The sequence below is a fragment of the Cetorhinus maximus genome, chromosome 16, assembly GCF_964194155.1.
Source record: "Cetorhinus maximus chromosome 16, sCetMax3.hap1.1, whole genome shotgun sequence".
Classification (NCBI taxonomy): domain Eukaryota; kingdom Metazoa; phylum Chordata; class Chondrichthyes; order Lamniformes; family Cetorhinidae; genus Cetorhinus; species Cetorhinus maximus.
This window is the reverse complement of record NC_135894.1, coordinates 104,663,461-104,682,075: the sequence shown is the minus strand read 5'-3', so window position 1 is coordinate 104,682,075 and position 18,615 is coordinate 104,663,461. Positions and strand designations below refer to the sequence as shown.

Here is an 18,615-nt window from a genome sequence, read left to right as displayed (position 1 = left end):
TTTGGATAAGGTGACATGAGTTCGCGCCACTTTAAGCCGGAGATCCGTGTGACATGTCTTCGCTTCTCTCCGACAGGTAGGAAGCAATAAGAGCAATTTCACAGCAACACTCACTAATCAGGATGGTCATTTTCCATATACTAACACCTGTCAGTGTTGAATTTAAGGAATGAGGGATTAAATTCACACAAGTCCCAAGATATTTGGAAAAGGATATTTATGTTAGTGATAAAGGCAAAATACTGCGGATGCTGGAAATCTGAAACAAAAACAAAAAATGGTGGAAAAACTCAGCAGGTCTGACAGCATCTGTGGAGAGAGAGACAGAGATACTGTTTCGAGTCCGTATGAAGAGTCATACAGATTCGAAACGTTAGCTCTGTCTTTCTCTCCACAGACGCTGTCAGACCTGCTGAGCTTTTCCAGCATTTTTCATTTCCGTTTTTGTTCCTGGTCTCCCCTGTAAGTGGTCCCATGTCCCTGTGGTTCAGGAGTTTACCGTAACTGTCCCAACATTGTCATGTGACCTGGTGGAGAGGGTGTAACAGCGACATGACATGTGAGGGTTCTGTTCATCCCTCCTGGTGGATCCATCACTGCTCTCAAGAGATGAGCCTAAATGCAAACTGGTTTCATTTGCAATAAATATGTGAAAGAAGACAACACAGTTACATATTCAATCTAATTCTGACAGTTCATTGTAACACAAAAATAATACATAACACCAGCAGCCCTGATCCAGGTCCTTCATCACACCCTCACTGACTGCGGCCTCAGCAATTCTCTGGTGTCTGTCTCTCACTGTCCTGATGTTCTGATTCTCTGGTGTCTGTCCCTCACTGTCCTGATGTCCTGATTCTCTGGTGTCTGTCCCTCACTGTCCTGATGTCCTGATTCTCTGGTGTCTGTCCCTCACTGTCCTGATGTCCTGATTCTCTGGTGTCTGTCCCTCACTGTCCTGATGTCCTGATTCTCTGGTGTCTGTCCCTCACTGTCCTGATGTCCTGATTCTCTGGTGTCTGTCCCTCACTGTCCTGATGTCCTGATTCTCTGGTGTCTGTCCCTCACTGTCCTGATGTTCTGATTCTCTGGTGTCTGTCCCTCACTGTCCTGATGTTCTGATTCTCTGGTGTCTGTCCCTCACTGTCCTGATGTTCTGATCCTCTGGTGTCTGTCCCTCACTGTCCTGATGTTCTGATTCTCTGGTGTCTGTCCCTCACTGTCCTGATGTTCTGATTCTCTGGTGTCTGTCCCTCACTGTCCTGATGTTCTGATTCTCTGGTGTCTGTCCCTCACTGTCCTGATTCTCTGGTGTCTGTCCCTCACTGTTCTGATGTTTTGCGTGTGCAAAAACACTGGGCTCAGTTGCCCTTCTGTTTTGTGGATTCCTGGAAACTGCCTCTGTTTGGTCTGACATGAATGAAGACAATTGAATATCCTCTGTTACTGCCAGGAGAATGTCTGTAGAGATTCCATTCTTTCACATGGATAAGGTATGGAAACTGCTGCATCCAGTCCCAGCTGTTTGGTTAAATATACTTTTCCAAACATCTTGGAATGCCTTAAATTCAACAAGTTGATATAAATTGAAGCAATTTCCTTGTAAGAAAAATTTTACAGGTGTGAAAGTAGCAATTTGGAAAGATTGTGTAAGCAGTTTGACCAGTTTCATCTTTCAGTACAGTAGAGAGGAGTGTAACTGCTGGGGAATTAGACAAGGACAGTTAGTATCAGCATTCACAAATATCCTCTATCCACAGACTAAAGTTCCGTCTATACTAGGATCACAGAATGGCTACAGTACAGGAGGAGGCCGTTCGGCCTGTCATATCTGTGCCAACTCTCTGCAAAAGCAATTCAGCTAGTCGCAGTCTCCCACCCTTTCCCAGAATTCCTGCAAATGTTTTCTATTCAGATGTTTATCCCATTCCCTTTTGATTGCCTTGATTGAACCTGCCTCCACCACACTCTCAGGCAGCACATTCCAGACCCTAACCACTTGCTGTGTGGAAAAGTTTTTCCCCACATCACCTTTGCTTCATTTGCCAATCACTTTATATTGGTGCCCTCTGGTTCTGGATCCTTTCACCAATGGGAACAGTTTCTCCCTATCTATTCTGTCCAGACCCTTCATGATTTTGAATACCTCAATCAAATCTCTTCCCAACTTTCTCTTCTCCAGTCCCAACTTCTCCAATCTATCTTCATAACTAAAGTTCCTTGTCCCTGGAACCATTCTCGTGAAACCTTTTCTGCACTCTCTCTCTCTCTAATGCCTTACATCCTTCCTGAAGTGCAGTGCCCTGAATTGACACAATATTCCAGTAGGAGCCTGAGTGTTTTCCAAAGGATTATCATAACCACCTCGCTCCTGTACTCTATGCCTCTATTAATAAAGTTCAGGATACTGTATGCCTTTTGAACCACTTTCTCACCCTGCCCTGCCACCTTCAATGACTTATGTACATATACCCCCAGGTCCCTCTGCTCCTGCACCCACTTCAGAATTGTACCCTTTATTTTATGTTCTCTCTCCATGTCCTTCCCACCAAAATGTATCATTTCACCCTTCTCTGCATTAAATTTGATCTGCCATGTATCTGCCCATTCCATCGGCCTGTCCCTGTCCTTCTGAAGTCGATCACTATCTTCCTCACAGTTCACTATGTTTTCAGGTTTCGTATCGTCAGCAAATTTTGATATTAAGTCCTGGACACCAAAACCAAATCATGAAAGCACTGGTCCCAACACTGACACATAGGGACACCATTTCACAGCTTCATCCACTCCAAAAAATAAAGGTTTACCATTGTCCCCATCAAACATTCCCAGGACAGGTACAGTACGGGGTTAGATACAGAGTAAAGCTCCCTCTACACCGTCCCCATCAAACACTCCCAGGACAGGTACAGCACGGGGTTAGATACAGAGTAAAGCTCCCTCTACACTGTCCCCATCAAACACTCCCAGAACAGGTACAGCACAGGGTTAGATACAGAGTAAAGCTCCCTCTACACTGTCCCCATCAAACACTCCCAGGACAGGTACAGCACGGGGTTAGATACAGAGTAAAGCTCCCTCTACACTGTCCCCATCAAACACTCCCAGGACAGGTACAGCACGGGGTTAGATACAGAGTAAAGCTCCCTCTACACTGTCCCCATCAAACACTCCCAGGGCAGGTACAGCACGGGGTTAGATACAGAGTAAAGCTCCCTCTACACTGTCCCCATCAAACACTCCCAGGACAGGTACAGCACGGGGTTAGATACAGGGTAAAGCTCCCTCTACACTGTCCCCATCAAACACTCCCAGGACAGGTACAGCACGGGGTTAGATACAGAGTAAAGCTCCCTCTACACTGTCCCCATCAAACACTCCCAGGACAGGTACAGCACGGGGTTAGATACAGAGTAACGCGCCCTCTGTTCCCTGCAGGCCGAAGCTGGGCAGCCACAAGCACCGAGGGCCTCCTGATTTTCTCGCTGGACAGTTCTGTGGTGTTCGACCCCTTTGATCTGGATGAGGAAGTGAATCCAAGCAGTATACGCCGCGTGCTGCGTAAGAGAGAATTCACAGTCGCCATCGTCATGGCATTCCGTTTGAATGAAGACAAGCTGACTCTGGAAGTGCTGGAGAGTGTTCCTCATGCTGAAAGTGAGTATGAAAGCCCCTTGGGTCAGTACCATAGACACAGTGATGTAGTCAGTACCCCTTGGACCCGCTCTATACCTGACTACTTGCCTCAGTGACCTGTCTCTGTTCCAGGATTATACCGAATGTGAGGCTGCTAGAGATCCTGGCAGCGTTCGGGAAAATGGAGCAGGCCTTTGCTATGCCTCTTCTAGCCCACCATGGCTCACTTGTCAGAGAGTTGACGCTGTGGGTTTGCTGCACTGTCAGAGGGTCAGTACTGAGGGAGTGCTGCACTGTCAGAGGGTCAGTACAGAGGGAGTGCTGCACTGTCGGACGGTCAGTACTGAGGGAGTGCTGCACTGTCAGAGGGTCAGTACAGAGGGAGTGCTGCACTGTCGGACGGTCAGTACTGAGGGAGTGCTGCACTGTCAGAGGATCAGTACTGAGGGAGTGCTGCACTGTCAGAGGGTCAGTACTGAGGGAGTGCTGCACTGTCAGAGGGTCAGTACTGAGGGAGTGCTGCACTGTCGGACGGTCAGTACTGAGGGAGTGCTGCACTGTCGGACGGTCAGTACTGAGGGAGTGCTGCACTGTCGGACGGTCAGTACTGAGGGAGTGCTGCACTGTCAGAGGGTCAGTACTGAGGGAGTGCTGCACTGTCGGACGGTCAGTACTGAGGGAGTGCTGCACTGTCGGACGGTCAGTACTGAGGGAGTGCTGCACTGTTGGGGAGACTAAATGGTGTTGAAGACACAGTGAGGCTGCAGAGCGATAGTAACATGTTGGTTGAGTGGCCAACAACATGGCGACCCAGTATACTGTGTGGACATGTCAGGTTATCCACTTTTGGTGGAGAATATTGGAACAGGATATCTTTAAAATGGTGAGAGACTTGGAAATGTTTATATTCCGAGGAATCTGGCTGTCTTGGTCCATTAAGCTTAGAAAGTTAACGTGCAGGTACAGCAAGTGATTAAGAAGGCTAATGAAATGTTGGAATTTGTCCTGAGAGATTGAAGGCTAACAGTATAAATATCTTACTGCAACATCACAGGTGAGGCCACACCTGGAGTATTGTGTTTCGTTCTGGTCTCCTTATCTCAGGAAGGACATACTTGTTCGAGAGGGAGTATAATGAAGGTTCACTAGATTGATTCCTGCAATGAGGGAAATCCTAGGATGGGATGTGCTGGGATGAGAAGAGATTGAGGAGACTAGGCTTATTTTTCCTGGAGTTTAGAAGAATGAGAGGTGATCTCATTGAGAAATGTAAAATTGCGAAGTGGCTTGATGGAACAGTTTGTGTGAACACGTTCTCCCTGGCTGGGTATACTCAGGGTCACAGTCTGAGTAAAAGGGATCATTTAGGACTGAGATGAGGAGGAATTTCTTCACTCAGAGGGTTGTGAATCTTTGGAATTCTGTACTCCAGAGGCCTATGGAAGCTCAATAATTGAACATGTTCCAGACAAAGATGGATAGATTTTTGGATACCAAGGGAAAATGAAGTTGAGATTGAAGATCAGACAATATCTTTATAAATGGTGGGGCAGGCTCAAAGGGCCAAATGGCCTTTTCCTGTTTCTTAGGTCGGGTTCTCAACATCTGTCCTTGTCTCTCTCTGTCCATGTCTCTCTCTCTGTCCGTGTCTCTCTCTGTCCGTGTCTCTCTCTGTCCGTGTCTCTCTCTCTGTCCGTGTCTCTCTCTCTGTCCGTGTCTCTCTCTCTGTCCGTGTCTCTCTCTCTGTCCGTGTCTCTCTCTCTCTGTCCGTGTCTCTCTCTCTCTGTCCGTGTCTCTCTCTCTCTGTCCGTGTCTCTCTCTCTGTCCGTGTCTCTCTCTCTCTGTCCGTGTCTCTCTCTCTCTGTCCGTGTCTCTCTCTCTCTGTCCATGTCTCTCTCTCTGTCCATGTCTCTCTCTCTGTCCGTGTCTCTCTCTCTGTCCGTGTCTCTCTCTCTGTCCGTGTCTCTCTCTCTGTCCGTGTCTCTCTCTCTGTCCGTGTCTCTCTCTCTCTGTGTCCGTGTCTCTCTCTCTGTGTCCGTGTCTCTCTCTCTGTGTCCGTGTCTCTCTCTCTCTGTGTCCGTGTCTCTCTCTCTGTGTCCGTGTCTCTCTCTCTGTGTCCGTGTCTCTCTCTCTGTGTCCGTGTCTCTCTCTCTGTGTCCGTGTCTCTCTCTCTGTGTCCGTGTCTCTCTCTCTGTGTCCGTGTCTCTCTCTGTGTCCGTGTCTCTCTCTCTGTGTCCGTGTCTCTCTCTCTGTGTCCGTGTCTCTCTCTCTGTGTCCGTGTCTCTCTCTCTCTGTCCGTGTCTCTCTCTCTCTGTCCGTGTCTCTCTCTCTCTGTCCGTGTCTCTCTCTCTCTGTCCGTGTCTCTCTCTCTCTGTCCGTGTCTCTCTCTCTCTGTCCGTGTCTCTCACTCTCTGTCCGTGTCTCTCTCTCTCTGTCCGTGTCTCTCTCTCTCTGTCCGTGTCTCTCTCTCTCTGTCCGTGTCTCTCTCTCTCTGTCCGTGTCTCTCTCTCTCTGTCCGTGTCTCTCTCTCTCTGTCCGTGTCTCTCTCTCTCTGTCCGTGTCTCTCTCTCTCTGTCCGTGTCTCTCTCTCTCTGTCCGTGTCTCTCTCTCTCTGTCCGTGTCTCTCTCTCTCTGTCCGTGTCTCTCTCTCTCTGTCCGTGTCTCTCTCTCTCTGTCCGTGTCTCTTTCTCTGTTCGTCCCTCTCCCTCTGCGTCCGCCTCCCCCTCCCTCTGCGTCCGCCTCCCCCTCCCTCTGCGTCCGCCTCCCCCTCCCTCTGCGTCCGCCTCCCTCTCCCTCTGCGTCCGCCTCCCCCTCCCTCTGCGTCCGCCTCCCCCTCCCTCTGCGTCCGCCTCCCCCTCCCTCTGCGTCCGCCTCCCCCTCCCTCTGCGTCCGCCTCCCTCTCCCTCTGCGTCCGCCTCCCCCTCCCTCTGCGTCCGCCTCCCCCTCCCTCTGCGTCCGCCTCCCTCTCCCTCTGCGTCCGCCTCCCTCTCCCTCTGCGTCCGCCTCCCTCTCCCTCTGCGTCCGCCTCCCTCTGTCTCTGCGTCCGCCTCCCTCTCTCTGTCTCGAACAGCGGTAGCAGAGAGACACAGTTATTGTTTTGTGCGTGACCCTCCCTGATCCTTACCCCTCTCTATCTTTCCGTTCCAGTTGACCTTGTGTGCTCGACGCTGCCTCTGTTGTATGTGGAGAAGCTTCTGCAGTTTGTGGCCTCAGCACTGGAGACTTCCCGGCATCTCGAATTCTTCCTGACCTGGGCTCAGCGGTTACTCACTTTACACGGACAGAAGCTGAAGGCCAGGTGAATAACGGCCTAATTGTCACTGGGGCGGGGTCGGGCTGACTGTCTTGTGTAGGGGTGGGCGGGGGGGGATTCACAGTGTGGCTTTCCCTCCTTCCCCATTCCAGGATGTGTTAACATTCCCCACATTTCACACATTTCACACATTCCCCACATTCCCCATTCCAACCCTGGGAATTCAACCTGGGCTTCCGACCTCCGGAGCTGCAAAACCCATTTACAGTTTACATCACTAAACTGTCACCCACTGACCCCACACCCCACACCACCACACCCCCGCTGACCCCACACCCCCGCTGACCCCACGCCCCCGCTGACCCCACCCCCCCGCTGACCCCACGCCCCCGCTGTACTGTCCCCCCGTCACTGCCCAGGGTAGTTTGCTCTAGTGGACACTCTGCCCTCCCAGTTAGATTATGTCATTTCTCCCCAGAAGAACGTTGGCGATACACTGGGTGAATTATCAGTTTCTAGATTTGGTGTTGTGCTGTTTCTGGAGTCCTGCTTTCTCCATCTCCAGCACAGTGATGGTTGACTTTGAGTTTGTTTTCACAGGTCAGTGGTCTTGCTGCCAATGATCCAGTCTCTACAGAGGAGTATCCAGCATCACTTTGACATAGTGTCTAAACTGTAAGTCAGTGGTCAGTCCCAACTAAAGCATTGTTCACTGCGTACCCTAACCCGGATCACTTTGCTCACCGTGCACTCTAACCCACATCACATTGTTCACTGCGCACTCTAACCCGCACCACATTGCTCACTGCGCACTCTAACCCACATCACATTGTTCACCGCGCACTCTAACCCACATCACATTGCTCACCGCGCACTCTAACCCACATCACATTGCTCACCGCGCACTCTAACCCACACCACATTGTTCACTGCGCACTCTAACCCGCACCACATTGCTCACTGCGCACTCTAACCCACACCACATTGTTCACTGCGCACTCTAACCCACACCACATTATTCACTGCGCACTCTAACCCACACCACATTATTCACTGCGCACTCTAACCCACACCACATTGTTCACTGCGCACTCTAACCCACATCACATTGCTCACTGCGCACTCTATCACATCACATTGTTCACCGCGCACTCTAACCCGCACTACATTGTTCACTGCGCACTCTAACCCACATCACATTGTTCACCGCGCACTCTAACCCACATCACATTGTTCACCGCGCACTCTAACCCGCACTACATTGTTCACTGCGCACTCTAACCCACATCACATTGTTCACCGCGCACTCTAACCCGCACTACATTGTTCACTGCGCACTCTAACCCACATCACATTGTTCACCGCGCACTCTAACCCACACCACATTGCTCACTGCGCACTCTAACCCACACCACATTGTTCCCCGCGTACTCTAACCCACACCACATTATTCACCGCGCACTCACCTGAATCGTGCTGGGAAGTGTGTTCATGCGAACCGCGTAACTAGGGAAGTAAAGAGGGTTTTAAACTAAATGGTGGCGGCAAGGGATCAAATGTGGAAAGATGTGATAAATCAAATCGATATAAGATAAGAGAGGGAAATAGTAAAATGGGAAATGAGGGTTGGAGAATGGCAGGAAGGGACAAGGAGAATGCATAAAGAATCAAGAGTAGATGTCATAAAGATAACAAAAAGACTAAGCTAAAGGCTCTGTATCTGAATGTGCATAGCATTCATAACAAAGTAAATTAATTTATAGCGCACATTAAAGTAAATAAATACGATCTGATAGCCATTACGGAGAACTAGCTGCAAGATGACAAGGACTAGATCCTAAATATTGAGGGATATATGACATTCAAGAAGAATAGGAAGCTAGGTGAAGGTGGGGGGGTAGCACTGTTAATCAGGGGTGGCATTTGTGCAGTAGTTAAAGATGGCCTTGGTTCAGGAGATCAGGATGTAGAATCGGCTTGGTTGGCGATGAGGAATAGTAGGGAAAAGAAGTCACTACTGGGAGTGATCTACAGGCCCCCTAACAGTAACCACAATGTAGGACAAAGTATATATGAAGAAATATTGGGCATTTGTGATAATGGGACAGCAATAATCATGGGTGACTTTAATCTACAGTTAAACTGGAAAAATGAGATTGGCAGTAGTAACCTGGATGAGTTCATAGAATGTTTTCAAGTTAGTTTCTTAAAGCAGCACGTTCTGCAACCAAGCAGAGAGCAGATTATATTAGACTTGGTATTGTGTAATGTGACAGGATTAATTAATGACCTCAGAGTGAAGGTACCCCTAGGTAGCAGTGACCACAATATGAGTGAATTTTACATCCAGTTTGAAAGGGAGAAGAGTGGGTCTAAAACTAGTATTTTAAACTTAAATAAGGGCAACTATGTGGGCATGAGAGCTGAGCAAGCTGAAGTGGACTGGGTTACCAGGCGAGGTAGATCAGTAGAGAAACAGTGGCAGACATTTAAGGGGATATTTCAGAAAACACAGAACAAGTACATTCCTACTGTAAAGAAAAATTCTAAAGGGAGGACCCACCATCCGTAGTTAACTAAAGAAGTTAAGAAAAGCATCAAACTTAAGGAAAAAGTATATAACTATGCAAAGATGAGTGGCAGGTCAGATGATTGGTCAGACTATAAAGAACGGCAGAGAATGACTAAAAGATTAATCAGGAGAAAGAAGTTACAGTCTGAGAGGAAGCTAGCTAGAAATGTAAAAATGGATAGCAAGAGTTTCTACAGGTATTTAAACAGAAACTGAGTAAGTAAGTGTTGGTCCTCTAGAGAATGAGGAGTTAATAGGCAAGGAAATGGCAAATGAAATGAACAAATATTTTGCTTCTGTCTGCACTGTAGAGGATATAAAAATCATTCCAGTAATAGCTGCAAATCAGGAGGTGGAGGGGAGAGAGGAACTTGGTGAAATTACAATCACTAGGGAAGGGGTACTGAGCAAACTGACGGAGCTGCGGGCTGACAAGGCTCCTGGTCCTGGTGGGCTTCATCCTAGGGTCTTAAAAAAGGTGCCTGATGAGGTAGTAGATGAGTTGGTGTTAATTTTCCAAAATTCCCCAGATTCCGGAAAGGTTCTTCAAAATATAGCCCGTCTATTCAAGAAGAGAGGGAGGCGGAAAACAAGAAACTACAGGCCCATTAGCTTGACATCTGTCGTGGGGAAGGTGTTAGAATCGATCATTAAAGAGGTTTTGGTTGGGCACTTGGAGAAACTCATCGTAATGGGGAAGAGTCAGCATGGTTTTGTGAAGGGGAAATCATGTTCAACCAATTTTTCGGAGTTGTTTGAAGGAGTAACGTGTGCTGTGGATAAAGGGGAGCCTGTAGACGTGCTGTACTTGGATATCCAGAAATCATTTGTTGAGCTGCCTCATTAAAGGTTATTGCGAAAAAATAAAAGTTCATTGTGTAGGGCATTTTAGCATGGATAGGAGATTGGCTGGCAGAAAGCAGAGAGTATGCATAAATGGGTCTTCGGCAGAATGTGTTGAGTGGAATCCTGCAAGGGTCTGTACTGGGGCCTCAACTTGTTATAATTTACATCAATGACTTAGATGAGGGGAGTGAAGGCATGGTGGCTAAATTTGCAGCTGACACAAAGATAAGTAGGAAAGTATGTTGTGAAGAGGACATGAGGAGTTTGCAGACGGATATAGATGGGTTGAGTGAGTGGGCCAAAATCTGGCAGATGGAGTATAATGTGGGAAAATGTGAAGTTGTTCACTTTGGCGGGAAGAATAAAAAAGCCGAGTATTACTTAAACAGAGAACGGCTGCAGAATTCCGAGGTGCAGAGGGATCTAGGTGTTCTAGTGCATGAGTCACAAAAAGTTAGTATGCAGGTACAGCGAATAGTTAAGAAGGCTAATGGAATGCTATCCTTTATTAGGAGAGGGATTGAGCTTAAAAGTAAGGATGTTATACTTCAGTTATACAGGGCATTGGTGAGACTGCATCTCGAATACTGTGTGCAGTTTTAGTCTCCTTATTTAAGGAAGGATGTAAATGTGCTGGAGGTGGTTCAGAGGAGGTTTACTAGATTGATACCTGGAATGAGAGGGTTGTCTTATGAGGAAAGGTTGGACAGACTGGGCTTGTTTCCACTGGAGTTTAGAAGAGTGAGGGGTGATTTGATTGAAGTATATAAGATCCTGAATGGCCTTGACAAGATGGATGTGGAAAGGATGTTTCCTCTTGTGGGTGAGTCCAGAACTAGGAGGGGTCACTGTTTTAAAATTAGGGGTCACCTTTTTAGGACAGAGATGAGGAGAATTTTTTCTCTGAAGGTTGTGTGACTTTGGAACTCTGCCTCAGAAGGTGGTGGGGGCGGGGTCATTGAATATTTTTAGAGATAGATAGATTCTTGTTAGGCAAGGGAATCAAAGGTTATCGGGGTTAGATGGGAATGTGGAAATCAAAACACAAACAGATCAGCCATGATCTTATTGAGTGGCGGAACAGGCTCAAGGGGCCGAATGGCCTACTCTGCTCCGAACAGCACTGGTTACTGAGGACTCGAAACGTCAACTCTTTTCTTCTCCGCCGATGCTGCCAGACCTGTTGAGTTTTTCCAGGTATTTCTGTTTCTGTTTTTGTACTGGTTACTGGTTGGATTTGGCCACTCGGGTTGAATACAGTCAGAGATTCAGGTGTCCTTCCTGGAGTGCTGTCTCTGTGAAGTGCTGCTTGTTGTGAGTTGCACCTTCACTCCCTGTACTTTGAAGCAAAACTTGCATTTCACTATCCCAGGACATCACAAAGTGTTTTCCAGCCAATGAAGTATTTTTGAAGTATGGTCTCTGTTGGAATGTAGGAGACTTAAGGGCTAATTTGTGCAGGATCTCACAAACAGTAATGTGATAGTGACCAGATAACCTGTTTCAGCAATGCTAGTTTGAAAGGCAGGGCTCCCTGCTGAGTAGTGCCGTGGGATCTTTAAGAGGACAAACAGGACCTTAGTTTAACATCTCAGCTGCAAATGGCACCCTCTAACAGTGCAGCACTCCCATGGTACTGCCCCTCCTTCTGTAACTTACTGGGCCTTTCAGTCTGGATTTTGTGCTCAAGTCTTTGGAGTCGGACTTGAACCCACAACCTTACTGACTGAGTGCTAGCCAGTGAACCACTACTGACACTGCCCTGTTATAGGAGCAGCAATCCTCTCAAGCAGAAGATGTTACTGTCCATGAATGTTCTGACAAGGAGTAAGGGTATTTAAGAAGGGGCTTTTCTCCTCCCCTTTACTGTGGGGTGAGAGTTGACATTGTTACACACACAGTCAGTATGTACACACTGTGCAGCAGCCTCCTCACTGTGTGAGGCTCAGAACGCTGTCTCAGTTTCGTTTCCCTGATTCTGAGATTCCCCAATCTCCTGCAGTTTCCATGCTAGGAGGTGCTGAAGGGAGCTTGAGTCCAGTGGGACAAACACTCACTAGGTGTAATTTTCAGGTTGTGGTGTTGATCTTAGTGCAGTTTGCTTTTACTGGCTAAAAGCAAAATACTGCGGATGCTGGAAATCTGAAATAAAAACAGAAAGTGCTGGAAAAACTCAACAGGTCTGACAGCATCTGTGGAGAGAGAAACAGCGCTAACGTTTCAAGTCCGTATGACTCTTCAGAGCTCTGAAGAAGATCATACGGACTCGAAACGTTAAGCCTGTTTCTCTCTCCACAGATGCTGTCAGACCTGCTGAGTTTTTCCAGCACTTTCTAGTTTTATTGCTTTTACTGGCGTTGACTCTTGGATTTGTGCAATCTAGGTGTGACTGGAATCGCTACAATATACGGTACGCACTTGCGCTATCCAAGCAGCGAGGAGTGAAGCGTCCAGCGGAAATAGCCGAGAGCGAAGGAGAGAGCGAAGGAGAGAGTGATGGCTATGAAGAGGCCACAGAGCAACTGATGGATGCAAGTGACTGAGAGCTGACAAATGGAGGCAGTTGCTGCCTATCCTCCAGCGATATACCACAGCGCACACATCACATTCTCCCTTGAAGCAGCTACAACAGAAGAACAGTGGTTAGGAGGTGCTCTAACATAATATGGAGGCTACAACCCATGTAGGATATGCAAGGCATGGAGTAAGGATTGAAAACACAACACGCTCAGTGAATGGGAATATGTTCTTAATTGAGAATCTTCAGGGCCAACTGGTGGGGAAACGCAGGAAGATTGGAGGAAAGGAGTAATGCAGCTTTATCGAACACTTTGCTGGACCTACCCTGGGATTGATGGAGGCAGTGTTAAGGGAAATTTACTCTGTATCTAACCCCGTGCTGTACCTGTCCTGGGAGTGTTTGATGGGGACAGTGTAGAGGGAGCTTTACTCTGTATCTAACTCCGTGCTGTACCTGTCCTGGGAGTGTTTGATGGGGACAGTGCAGAGGGAGCTTTACTCTGTATCTAACCCCGTGCTGTACCTGTCCTGGGAGTGTTTGATGGGGACATTGTATAGGGAGCTTTACTCTGTATCTAACCCCGTGCTGTACCTGTCCTGGGAGTGTTTAATGGGGACAGTGCAGAGGGAGCTTTACTCTGTATCTAACCCCTTGCTGTACCTGTCCTGGGAGTGTTTGATGGAGACAGTGTAGAGGGAGATTTACTCTGTATCTAACTCCTGATTAAAGCTGTTCCCTTCCAATTGACTTCCTGATTGAGGAAAGAAACAGACCAACAATGCCTCCAGTTTGCTCCTGCTCTGTTAGACTGAGATTGTTTTCTCCCAATGTAAATGATGTATAATAAATTTTTAAGAGAAATCTGTGTGTTTTTGTTGACAAAAGTTGTGAAATATTTAAGTTTTGTGTGAATGTTCACTGTTTACCAATTACCGTCCCATCAGTCTACTCCCGATCATTAGTAGAGTAATGGAAGGGGTGATAAACAGTGCTATCAAATGGCACTTGCTTAGCAATAACCTGCTCACCGATGTTCAGTTTGGATCCCTTGAAGGCCACTCAGTTCCTGACCTCACTACAGCCTTGGTTCAAACATGGACAAAAGAGCTGAACTCCCGAGGTGAGGTGAGAGTGACTGCCCTTGACATCAAGGCTGCATCTGACCGTGTGTGGCATCAAGGAGCCCTAGCAAAACGAGTCAATGGGAATCGGGGAGGGGGGGAAAACTCTCCGCTGGTTGGAGTCATACCTAGCACAAAGGAAGATGGTTGTGGTTGTTGGAGGTCAATCATCTCAGCTCCAGGACATCACTGCAGGAGTTCCTCAGGGTAGTGTCCTCGGCCCAACCATCTTCATCTTGCTTCATCAATGAACTTCCTTCCATCATAAGGTCAGAAGTGGGGATGTTCACTGATGATTGCACAATGTTGAGCACCATTCGCGAGTCCTCAGATACTGAAGCAGTTCATGTCCAAATGCAGCAAGATCTGGACAATATCTAGGCTTGGGCTGAAAAGTGGCAAGTAACATTCGCACCACAAGTGTCAGGCAATGACCATCTCCACCAATAGAGAATCTAGCCATCACTCCTTGATGTTCAATGGCATTACCATCACTGAATCCCCCTCTATCAACATCCTGGGGGTTACCATTGACCAGAAACTGAACTGGACCAGCCATTTCAATACTGTGGCTACAAGAGCAGGTCAAAGGCTGGGAACTATGCAGTGAGTAACTGAAGCCTGTCCATCATAGATTCAAAAGACATTTACAGCACAAGAGGAGGCCATTCGGCCCATCATGTTTGCGCTGGTCAACAAAGATCTGAATACACTAATCCCATTTTCCAGCGCTTGGCCCACAGCCAAGGCTACGACAATGCAAGTGAATATGTAAATACTTAAACGTAGGAGAGTTTCTGACTCAACCACCCTTTCAGGCAGTGAGTTCTAGACTCTGGGTAAACAAATTTCTCCTCAACTCCTCTGATAGCCCTTTTACCTCTTACCTTAAATCTATGCCCCTTGGTTATTGACCCCTCTACTAATGGAAAAAGTGTCTTCCTATCCACCCTATCTATGCCCCTCATAATCTTATACACCTCTATCAGGTCCCCTCTCAACCTTCGCTGCTCCAAGGAAAACAACCCCTGCCTATCCAATCTTTCCTCATAGCTCAGACCCTCCAGCCCAGGCAGCATCCTGGTAAATCTCCTCTTCACCCTCTCCGGTGCAATCACATCCTTCCTATAATGTACTAACCAGAACTACACTCAGTACTCCATTTGTGACCTAACCAGTGTTTTATACAGTTCCAGCATAATCTCCCTGCTCTTGTATTCTATGCCTCAGCTAATAAAGGCAAGTATCCCATTTGCCTTCTTAACCATCTTATCCACCTGCCCTGCTACCCTCAGGCATCTGTGGACGTGCACACCAAGGTCCCTCTGATCTTTAGTACTTTCCAGGGTCCTACCATTCATCGTGTAATCCCTTGCCTTGTTAGCCCTCCCCAAGTGTATTACCTTTTACTTTTCCAGGTTGGATTCCATTTGCCACTGCTCTGCCCACTTGACCAGTCCATTGATATCCTCCTGCAGTTTACGGTTATCCTCCTCATTATTTACCACCCTAGCAATTCGCGTGTCATCCGTGAACTTCTTGATCATCCCCCCTACATTTAAGTCCAAATCATTTATGTTCACCACAAACAGCAAGGGCCCCAGCACCGAGCCCTGTGGAACCCCACGGGAAACAGACTTCCAGTCACAGAAACATCCCTCTACCATCACGCTCTGCTTCCTGCCTCTCAGTCAATTTTGGATCCAACCTGCCACTTTGCCTTGGATCCCATGGGCTCTTACTTTATCAAGTTTGTCAAACGCGACCTTCCCTTAACAAATCCATGCTGACTATCCCTGATTAATCCGTGTCTCTCCAAGTGCAGATATATCCTGTCCTTCAGAATTCTTTCTCGTAACTTCCCCACCACCGAGGTTAGACTGACTGGCCTGTAATTTCCTGGTCTATCCCTTCCTTTTTTAATAATGGGACAATGTTAGCAGCCCTCCAGTCCTCTGGCACCTCACCTGTGGCTAGAGAGGATTTGAAAATTACTGCCAGGGCTCCTGATATCTCTTCCCTTGCCTCCCTCAACAGCCTGGGATACATCTCCCCCAGGCCTGTGGATTTATCCACTTTTAAGGCCGCTAAACCCGCTGGTACCTCCTCTCTCTCTCTGTTAATTTCCTCTAATATTTCACAATCCTCCACCCTAATGTCTATACCTGCATCGTCCTTTTCCAAGACCAACGCACAGTATTCATTGAGGACTGTACTCATGTCTTCTAGCTCCACACGCACATTACCTCTATGGTCCCTGATTGGCCCTACTCTTTGCGTAGTTATTCTCGTGCTCTTTATATATTTAAAAAAACTCTGGGTTTTCCTTTATTCAACCCACCAATGCTTTCTCATGCACTCTCTTAACTTTACTCTTTTTTTTTAAGTTCCCCTCTGCACTTTTTATACTCCTCTAGGGACTGTGCCATATTGAGCCCTCGGTATCTGCCATAAGCCTCTTTCTTTCTTAATCCTAATCTTTATGTCTCTTGACATCCAGGGCTCTCTGTACTTGGTCCCCCACCTTTGTCTTTACGGGAGGATATTTGCTCTACTCTCACTATTTCCTCCTTGAATGCCTCCCATTGCCTTGACACAGTTTTATCTGCAAGTAGCTGCTCCCAGTCCACTTGGGCCAAATCGTATCTCATCTTAGTAAAATTAGCCTTTCCCCAGTTTAGAACTTTAATTCCTGTCCCAACCTTATCCTTTTCCGTAACTATCCTAAATCGAACTGAGTTATGGTCACTGTCTCCAAAATGCTCCCCTACTGATACGCCTTCCACCTGCCCGGGCTCATTTCCGAATATTAGGTCCAGAACTGCCCCCTCCCTCTTCTGCTTTCTACATACTGGCTAAAAAGGTTCTCCTGGATACAACTTAAGAATTTTGCTCCCTCCCTACCTGCACACAAACTATCCCAGTTAATATTTGGGTAGTTAAAATCCCTGACTATTACTGCCTTATTGTTCTTACACTTCTCTGAAATGTGATTACATATTTGATCCTCTATCCCTCCCTGACTGTTTGGGGGCCTATAGTCCACACCCAACAGCGTGTTTACCCCTTTTGTGTTTTTTACTTCTACCCATAAGGCCTCATTTGATGATCCTTCCAAGATCTCATCCCTCCTCACTGCTAGAATTGATTCCTTGATCAATATTGCGACTCCCCCTCTTCTATTCCCATCTCCATCTTGTCTGAATACCCTATAACCAGCAATGTTGAGCTCACGTCAGGAGTGTGATGGAATACTCCCCACTTGCCTGGATGAGTGCAGTTCCCACAACACTCAAGAAGCTTGAAACTGTCCAGGACAAAGCAGCCCACTTGATTGGCACCACATCCACAAACATTCACTCTCTCCACCACTGACACACAGTAGCAGCAGTATGTAGCATCTACAAGATGCACTGCAGGAACTCACCAAGGCTCCTTCAACAGCACCTTCCAAACCCACAACCGCTACCACCTAGAAGGACAAGGGCAGCAGATAGATGGGAACACCACCACCTGGAAGTTCCCCTCCAAACCTCTCACCATTCTGACTTGGAAATATATCACCGTTCCTTCACTGTCACTGGGTCAAAATCCTGGAACTCCCTCCCTAACAGCACTATGGGTGTACCTACACCACAGGAACTGCAGCGGTTCAAGAAGGCAGCTCACCACCACCTTCTCAAGTGCTATAGGGATGAGCAATAAATGCTGGCCCAGCCAGTGATGCCCACATCCCGTAAATGAATATAAAACAGCATGGAGGTGATCCTAGCTCTTGATCTGTGCATTTCCCAAGTGTCCAACCCTTTCTTTGTGAAGCTGAGTAAGGTCTTGGAGTTTGTTCAAAAATTGTGGCCCAACTTTGGTTTTAATATCACATAAGTATGTCAGCTGCCACACTCCTGAGGCTCAAAGCTTGATAAAAGAGTGGGAACATGGGCTTCTGGAGCTAGACCTGTTTGGAATCCCTGCTGTACATCCTCGTTCCAAAAATAAATATCCCAACCCATCAGACCACTTTGAACAGGCTACAATTGTCACGACTCACTGGGGGTAGTGTGCTGTAATATCGATTCACTGGGGGTAGTGCGCTGAAATATCGACTCACTGGGGGTAGTGTGCTGTAATATCGATTCACTGGGGATAGTGCGCTGTAATATCGACTCACTGGGGATAGTGCGCTGTAATATCGACTCACTGGGGGTAGTGCGCTGTAATATCGACTCACTGGGGGTAGTGCGCTGTAATATTGACTCACTGGGGATAGTGCGCTGTAATATCGACTCACTGGGGGTAGTGCGCTGTAATATCGATTCACTGGGGATAGTGCGCTGTAATATCGACTCACTGGGGGTAGTGCGCTGTAATATCGACTCACTGGGGGTAGTGCGCTGTAATATCGACTCACTGGGGGTAGTGTGCTGTAATATCGATTCACTGGGGATAGTGCGCTGTAATATCGACTCACTGGGGGTAGTGCGCTGTAATATCGACTCACTGGGGGTAGTGCGCTGTAATATCGACTCACTGGGGGTAGTGCGCTGTAATATCGACTCACTGGGGACAGTGCGCTGTAATATCGACTCACTGGGGGTAGTGCGCTGTAATATCGACTCACTGGGGGTAGTGCGCTGTAATATCAACCCACTGGGGGTAGTGCGCTGTA

The 18,615-nt window shown here is 47.6% G+C and overlaps 1 protein-coding gene across 1 annotated transcript in view; it reads left to right on the top strand.

Moving 5' to 3' along the window:
- The window catches only part of pwp2h (PWP2 small subunit processome component), a 54,756-nt gene extending 41,067 nt beyond the window's left edge, over nucleotides 1–13,689 (top strand). The window contains exons 14-18 of the mRNA XM_078560485.1: nucleotides 11–76; nucleotides 3,439–3,657; nucleotides 6,784–6,934; nucleotides 7,490–7,564; nucleotides 12,691–13,689. Coding sequence (XP_078416611.1) covers nucleotides 11–76; nucleotides 3,439–3,657; nucleotides 6,784–6,934; nucleotides 7,490–7,564; nucleotides 12,691–12,850 — 671 coding nt within the window. The 3' untranslated portion in view covers nucleotides 12,851–13,689. The remainder of the gene's footprint in view (nucleotides 1–10; nucleotides 77–3,438; nucleotides 3,658–6,783; nucleotides 6,935–7,489; nucleotides 7,565–12,690) is intronic.
- The last annotated feature ends 4,926 nt before the right edge of the window (nucleotides 13,690–18,615 follow it).